The sequence below is a fragment of the Chiloscyllium plagiosum genome, chromosome 34 (genome assembly GCF_004010195.1).
Source record: "Chiloscyllium plagiosum isolate BGI_BamShark_2017 chromosome 34, ASM401019v2, whole genome shotgun sequence".
Lineage (NCBI taxonomy): Eukaryota > Metazoa > Chordata > Chondrichthyes > Orectolobiformes > Hemiscylliidae > Chiloscyllium > Chiloscyllium plagiosum.
This window is the reverse complement of record NC_057743.1, coordinates 23,724,937-23,733,162: the sequence shown is the minus strand read 5'-3', so window position 1 is coordinate 23,733,162 and position 8,226 is coordinate 23,724,937. Positions and strand designations below refer to the sequence as shown.

The window sequence follows — 8,226 nt, the reverse complement described above, 5'->3', positions numbered from 1 at the left end:
CCACAGTGCGATTGTTGTCGAGGCTGTGCCACAGTCCGATTGTTATCGAGGCTGTGCTGCAGTGCGATTATTGTCGAGGCTGTGCCACAGTGCGAGTGTTGTTGAGGCTGTGCCACAGTGCGATTGTTGTCAAGGCTGTGCCATGGTGCGATTGTTGTCAGGGCTGTGCCACAGTGCGATAGTTCTGAAGGCTGTGCTACAGTGCGATTGTTGTCAAGGTGGTGCTGCAGTGCGATTGTTGTCGGGGCTGTGCAACAGTGCGATTGTTGTCGAGGCTGTGCTGCAGTGCGATTGTTGTGGAGGCTGTGCCACAGTGCGATCGTTGTCGAGGCTGTGCTGCAGTGCGATTGTTGTCAAGGCTGTGCCACAGTGCGAATGTTTTCGAGGCTGTGCGCAGTGCGATTGTTGTGGAGGCTGTGCCACAGTGCGATTGTTGTCGAGGCTGTGGCGATTGTTGTCAAGGCTGTACCACAGTGCGATTGTTGTCGAGGCTGTGCCGCAGTGCGATTGTCATCGAGGCTGTGCCACAGTGCGATTGTTGTTGAGGCTATGTGGGAGTGCGATTGTCGTCGAGGCTGTGCCACAGTGTGATTGTCCTGCAGATAATAGACTGGCATTTGGGAGTTAGAAGGGTAGATTCTTGAATCAGAATTCTCAGTCTCTGGCCTGCTTTTATAGACCGGATTTACCTGTATGTGTCCAGTCCAACCCAGATTTTTGCCAACGGTGATACCCCAAGATGTTGATTGTCGATGATTTGATGATTATGATGCAATTAAATGGGGAGGAGGGTTTGTTAGATCCTCCCATATTGGAGATGGTAATTGACTTGTTCTTGTGCAATTGATTGTTGGTGCGGAGGGTGTGTGAATAGTGCAAGAATGATTGGAGAATGGGATTAATAGATATTGGGTTCACGTTGCAAGTTCTATATGACTACAGTTTGTCTCTTCCATTCGTGCTGACAGATGTGAAATGGCATGGAATTGGATGTGCATGTCCTAGTTCGTACTTTCATCGGTCACTGACCCCAGGGGAATTCTGCAGCAGGAGCTGGCAAAAGTGCATGTTGTCTGGGGCCAGTCAGGGGGTTGATAGATCGTGGCCTGAGGGTGTGTTTGTATTGATCAGCACTCTGATCTCTTTATTAGCTTAACGTGGGGAGAGGAAACACACTCTCTCGCTCCAGCTCTAATTACATTCTCTGATCTGACTCTGCAGCAAAACCTGGCAGTGAGCTGAAAGTGGAACAGTCGGTTAAGGAGATAAAATCTTTGAGTTTACCCATCTTGCGGCCTTCGGCAGCCAATCCCACATTTATCTGCACCCCACCAATGGACCGAACAGAGCACCCTCTGCAGGGGCGAGATGCAGCGGATATAGGGGTGAGATATTCTCTTTTTTTCATATTTTTACAGGTTTCTGGATATCACCAATCACTCCAACGACAGAGGCTCAGAGGTGGCTTAAATGGAAAAACTGTGATTGGCTGCTCATTAATATGGAGTAAGTGAGCCTGTCTGACCCGGGTTTACTGTGCCATGAGCTGCTAGACTCAGTCTGCAAGTCTCCAGACTGTAGACTGTAGACTGTATCTGTAAGACCGCTAGACTGAGAGACTCTAGCATGCCGACTATGACTTTGACAGTCTAGACTGTAGACCGTATCAGTGAGACAACGCCTGTAAACTTCCAGACTGGAGACTGTGCCTATACAATTCTCGCCTGTGAGACTCAACTATGAAGGCTGTGCATGTTGGATTCTAGAGTGTGCCACATGCCCATGGCAGTATTACCGGAGTTGGGGACAGTCCTTTCCTACAGCAGAATGGGTATAATTGCAGTATGTCCCTTCAAGGGCCTGGCAATTCCATGGAAGCCTGACCAGAGCTGAATGCATGAATTGTTAAACCAGTTAATTATTCACAGCCCTGTCATATTTAAAACTTTGGTACACTCCAGTTACTATGGTTATAAGTTCTGGCTGTTGTTGATCAGTCCGAGAGCCTGGACTTTTCTCATTCTTTCACTCATTGTCCCCTCCTTCACCCTCTCCTACCTCTCCCCAAACTCCATCTGCAATTATCCCCTTCAGCCTTCAAAATTCCTCTCTAACCTCAACGTTCTCTCCCTTTGCAACACACAAACCACTCCCTTAATATTTTTTGATCCCAGATGACTGCGGGCTGGTTGTGGCGGGCCTTCTCCTCCTGGTTTGGTCCGACTGTGTGGTTTCCCCCCGGCAGGGGGGCAGCTGAGTGTCAGTAATGTTGGATAGGATTGAAGTTACCCACAGACCAGGCTGGATCAGGGTAACAGATACCCTTCTCTGAAGTTAAAAATCGCACAACACCAGGTTATAGTCCAACAGGTTTATGTGGAAGCACTAGCTTTCGGAGCGCTGCACCTTCATCAGGTGGTTGTCCTTCTCTGAAGGACATACATGAACCAATTGCGTTTTAAAAACAGACCGTTTGATCTTAGATCAAATCTCGGAGTGCTTCAATAGAGTTTGAACTTGTGGCTTGCTAGTTTACTTACACATACCTTCAAACTTTGAACAAATCTCCACATTTTGAGCTGGATTTTGAACAGATTCACATCCCACACGATAGCTGGAAATGGGGCTTCTTGGAAGGTTTACTGGGGGTGAATTTGAAAGAGGAATTCACTAAGGTGAAGGATTTAGGTGGCACTCTGAGGGTTAATGGATGCTGTGGGAAAACCAAGGTGGTTCCCAAGACATGGGAATCCAGGAAGTGTTCACATGAAAGCTGCCCTTTGCCCTGTCATTACCCACGACTGATTAACCTGGCATGCAAATCACACCTCAGTCACCAAACGTAGTGTAAGTGCAGAGTGCTGCTTGACTCAGTGTATGTTGTTGGAGAGGACAGCTGTTATGTTCAGCTTGTATCCCCAAATGTGGCAGCTGCTGGATGGCCAGTCCATGTATTTATGTGACAGCAGTTTTATATATCTCAGCCCACCCTGTGACAACACTGAGTCTCAGCTCGCACTGCCGGCTATCAGGCACACCGAGGAGCTAGTATTACGTGGTCTAGTGGCAGCAAAGGTTCAGCAATACAATGCCAAGTCCAAGATCATTGCTGCAAGGATGCTGCCAACCGACCTACAGGGGAATTCACTCAGCCCAACATCCAACCTGAATTCCTCAGCCAAAGTGGGATACAGCAGCAAAGGAAATCAGGTAAAACGAAACACTGGCTGCTCCCCCAGCGATGGGCAATGGCAAGTGTGGGGGGATACAAGGACCCAATTGTCTTCTGTGCTGAGACGAGTTATACTGAACATGCAAAGGCCATTGGTTTGATCTCAGCTGGGGTATTGGGTACAGGTCTGGATGCCAATATAAATGCATTGGAAGGAATGCAGACAGTGAAAGTCTTTTTCCTAGGATGATGATGTCAGCTTGTACGAGGGGGCATAACTACAAATTGAGGGGTGATAGATTTAAAGCAGATGTCAGAGGCAGGTTCTTTACTCAGAGGGTAGTGAGGGTGTGGAATTCCCTACCTGCCAATGTCGTTAACTCAGCCACATTAGGGAGATTTAAACAATCCTTGGATAAGCATACAGATGATGATGGGATGGGCTTAGATTAGTTCAGCACAGCATCGAGGGCCAAAAGACCTGTTCTGTGCTGTATTGTTCGATGTTCTATGTAGGTGGTTTAGACGAACAGTTCAAGGGAGAGAAACCTCACGTATCGGGATAGATTGGAGGGGTTGGGACTGTTTTCCCTGGAGAGGGTAGAGGGAAGATTGGACAGAGGTTTTCAGAACAACGAGGTGTTGACACAGGTAGGGAGAAACTGTTCCCACCCACAGAGCGGCTGAGAACTAGAGGGCACAGTTTGTAAGTGTTTTGCAAAAGAAACAAATGTGATGTAAGAAAAGAATCTTTCCACACACTGAATGGGTTGGAAGGAGTTGTCTGGAAGTGAGGTAGGAGTAGGGTTCAACTGAGATATTCAAGATGCCACTGGATTGTTATTTAAATAGGAACAATGTACAGAATTGTGGGAAAAGAGCACTAATTCAGAATGCTTGGAGAGCTGTGGTAGATCGGATGGCCTGAATGGCCTCCCTGTGCATGGTGCCAATTCCGAGTGCAGGAGAAAGAGCATCTGATCCATCCTTTCATTTACTTATTCGTTCATTCATGGGATGTCATTGGCTGGCATTCTCTAACTGCCCTTGGGAAGGTGGTGATACAGTCCGGAGGGCTCAAAGAACAGAGTTCCAAGACTTAAGGATAGACTGGATCGAAAAGTTGAAGTTCTAAATTGGAGGAAGGCCAATTTGACGGTATTAGGCAAGAACTTTCAAAAGCTGACGGGGGCAGACGTTCACAGGTAAAGGGACGGCTGGAAAATGGGAAGCCTTCAGAAATTAGGTAACAAGAGTCCAGAGAAAGTATATTCCTGTCAGGGTGAAAGGCAAGGCTGGTAGGTATAAGGAATGCTGGATTACTAGAGGAATTGAGGTTTTGGTTAAGAAAAAGAAGGAAGCATATGTCAGGTATAGACAGCAGAGATAAAGTGAATCCCTAGAAGAGTATAAAGGCAGTAGGAGTATACCTAAGAGGGAAATCAGGATGGCATAAAGGGGACATGAGATAGCTTTGGCAAATTGGGTTAAGGAGAATCCAAAGGAATTTGATAAATATTTTAAGGACAAAGGGTAACTAGGGAGAGAATAGGGCAGCCTATGTGTGGAACCACAGGAGATGGAGAAGATACTAAACAAGTATTTTGCATCAGTGTTTACTGTGGAGAAGGACATGAAAGATATAGAATGTGGGAAAATAAAAGCTGACATCTTGAAGTATTACAGAGGAGGTGGTGCTGGATGTCTTATAACGCATAAAAGTGAGTAAATCCCCAGGACCTGGTCAGGTGTACCCTAGAACTCTGTGGGAAGCTTGAGAAGTGATTGCTGGACCCCCTGCTGAGATATTTGTATCATCGATAGTGACAGGTGAGGTGCCAGAAGACTGGAGGTTGGCAAACGTGGTGCCACTGTTTAAGAAAGGTAGTAAGGACAAGCCAGGGAACTATAGACCAGTGAGCCTGATATCAGTGGGGGGCATATTGTTGGAGGGAATTCTGAGGGACAGGATTTACATGCATTTGGAAAGGCAAGGACTGATTCAGGACATTGAACATGTCTTTGCACGTGGGAAATCATGTCTCACAAATTTGATTGAGTTTTTTGAAGAAATAACGAAGAGGATTGATAAGGGCAGAGCAGTGGACATGATCTATATGGACTTCAGTAAAGCATTTGACAAGGTTCCTCTTGGAAGATTGGTTAGCAAGGTTAGATCTCATGGAATACAGAGAGAACCAGCCATTTGGATACAGAACTGGTTTGAAGAAAGAAGACAGAGGGTGGTGGTGGAGGGTTCTTTTCACACAGGAGGCCTGTGACCAGTGGAGTGCCACAAGGATCGGTGCTGGGTCCACTGTTTTATTTAAGTGAATGATTTAGATATGAACATGAGGTATAGTTAGTAAGTTTGCAAATTATACCAAAATTGGAGGTGTAGCGGATAGTGAAGGTTATCTCATAGTACAACGGGATCTCGATCACATGGGCCAATGGGTTGAGAAGTGGCAGATGGAGTTGAATAAAGATAAATGTGAGGTGCTGCATTTTGGAAAGGCAAACCAAAGCAGGACTTACACACTTAATGGATAATGTCCTGGGGCTTGTTGCTGAACAAAGAGACCTTGGAGTGCAGGTTCATAGCTCCTTGAAAGTGGAGTTGCAGGTAGATAGGATAATGAAGAAGATACTTGGTATGCTTTCTTTATTGGACAGAGCATTGAACATAGGAGTTGGGAGGTCATGTTGTGGCTGTACAGGATATTGGTTAGGCCACTTTTGGAATATTGCGTGCAATTCTGGACTCCCCCCTATTGGAAGAATGTTGTGAAACATGAAAGGATCAGAAAATATTTACAAGGATGTTGCCAGGGTTGGAGAATCTGAGCTATAGGGAGTGGCTGAATAGGCTGGCGCTGTTTTCCCTGGAGTGTCGGAGGCTGAGGGGTGGCCTTATAGAGGTTTACAAAATTATGAGAGGCATGGATAGGATAAACAAACAAGGTCTTTTCCCTGGAGTGGGAAAGTCCAGAACTAGAGGGCATAGGTTTAGGGTGAGAGAGGAAAGATTTAAAAGCGACCTAAGGGGCAATGTTTTCACGCAGACGGTGGTACGTGTTTGGAATGAGCTGCCAGAGGAAGTGGTGGAGGCTGGTACAATTGCAACATTTAAAAGGCATCTGGATGGGTATATGAATAGGAAGGGTTTAGAGGGCTAGGGGCCAAGTGCTGGCAAGTGGGACTAGATTGGGTTGGGATATCTGGTCGGCATGGACAGGTTGGACCGAAGGGTCTGTTTCCATGCCGTACATCTCTATGACTGTGACCTACCCAGCATTAGAACAGTACTGACTTACAGAATAGAGCCCTAACAGAAAATAGAAACAATTCCTAGTGCTTTAAACAAATGTAAATTGGAGAGATGTCAAACAATAAAGAACATTATGGAACGCTATTTATGAGTAATCTCAGGCATGATGTGGTAAGTGTAACTTGCTCAGAAGGAACAGCTGACTTTGGACTTTTGGCTCATGTTACATAGTTTCTACAGAGTGGTAATCCCTTTTGTCTAACACTTACAAAACTAACTATTGGGCAAATTCACCTCTGACCATCGACTCACTGTTCCCTGTTCACTCACTAAGATTTTTTTTTCTCTGTGACATTCCTACAACTGGTTTGTGATGGATATCTGAAAGATAACAGTGATTAACCTTTAACAAACACTGAAGAAGAACCATATCGGACTCGAAATGTTTCTCTCTCTGTAGATGCTGACAAATCTGCTGAGTTTCTCCAGCACTCTCTGAGTTTGTTACCGATTTCCAGCATCAGCAGTATTTTAATTTGATTCGAGTGATTAACACTTATTCCTCTGGGTTCTCCTGGAGCTGCAAGTGTCCACGTTGGACTTCCATGGAGCACTGTCCTGGGTTTAACCCCTGCAACACTATTGTCCATTTTCTCCCCTTCCATTGCCTCCTGAGGGTGTAGAGACCTGGCTGTGCAAAGGACCTGGGTTTCAGGCTCAGACACCCTGAGGTACCTCATCTGATGTGAGGAGCATAAGATTTTTGAATAATCTAATGAAAAGTATAGTGGTCAGGGAGTAGCCCTTTGCATCGTGCTAATACATTGACCAACTTGGTACATACATACTCGGGGTAGGAGTAGGCCCTTAAGCCTGCTCCACCAAATATTATCATCATGGCTGGTCTGATCACTGCACATTCAGGCCCACCCAGAATAATCTTTCACCCTGTTGCTTATCAAGAGTCTATCTCCCAGTTTACCCTCTCTGTCCCTAAGCTAACCCCATCTCTCTTTCTCAAGCTCTCCCTTTCTCAAGTTAACTCACTCTCTCTCCATGAGCTAACCCTTTCTCTCTCTCCTTACAATTAAATCTCTCTGTGAGCTAACCATCTCTCAAACTAACTCTCTCTCTCTGCTGACCCTGCCTCCTCCGTCTCCAATTAACTTTCTGTCAGAGTTAACCCTCTCTCTCCAATTAATAACCTCTCTCTGAGCGAGCTCCTCATCCATCTCTCTCTCAGAGCTAACTCTCTCTCTCTCTAATTAATATCCTGACTCTCTTACCTAGCTCCCTCTCTCTCCCCTCTCTCTCTGAGCTAGCTCCCTCTCTCTCTGAACTAACCCTCTCTCTCTGAACTAATTCCCCTTCTCTCTGATCTAACACTTTCTCTGTCTGTCTGTCTCTCTCTCTCTCTCTCTCAAGCTAACCCTTTCTCTCACTCTTTCTGAAGTAAACCTCTCTCTTGAGCTAATCTTCTCTGTTTGTCTCTCTCGCTCTCTCTCTTTGAACTAATTCCCTCTCTCTGAGCTAACCCTTTCTTTCTGAGCTAACCCTCTCTCTCTTTCTCTCTCTCTCTGACCTAACCCTCTCTCTTGAGGTAACCCTGTCTGTCTGTCTGTTTGTCTGTCTCTCTCTCTCTCTGAACTAATCCCCTCTCTCTCCGTGAGCTAACTCTCTCTCTCCCTTTTTATCTGAACGAACCTCCACCCTTCTTTCCAAGCTAACCCTCCCTCTCTCTCTCTGAGCTATCCCTTTCTCTCTCTCCCCCCTCTCTCTCTGA

The 8,226-nt window shown here is 46.0% G+C and overlaps 1 protein-coding gene across 5 annotated transcripts in view; it reads left to right on the top strand.

The window, feature by feature from the left end:
• Positions 1-8,226, top strand: part of LOC122540340 (pleckstrin homology domain-containing family G member 5-like) — a 126,607-nt gene that overhangs the window by 85,356 nt on the left and 33,025 nt on the right. For 4 of the 5 annotated variants that reach the window (XM_043675906.1, XM_043675907.1, XM_043675908.1 and 1 more), the window contains one exon: positions 1,222-1,385. In XM_043675906.1, coding sequence (XP_043531841.1) covers positions 1,222-1,385 — 164 coding nt within the window. Of the gene's footprint in view, positions 1-1,221; positions 1,386-2,858; positions 3,211-8,226 lie in introns of those variants that run through there. The other variant, XM_043675911.1, reaches the window with a different exon arrangement.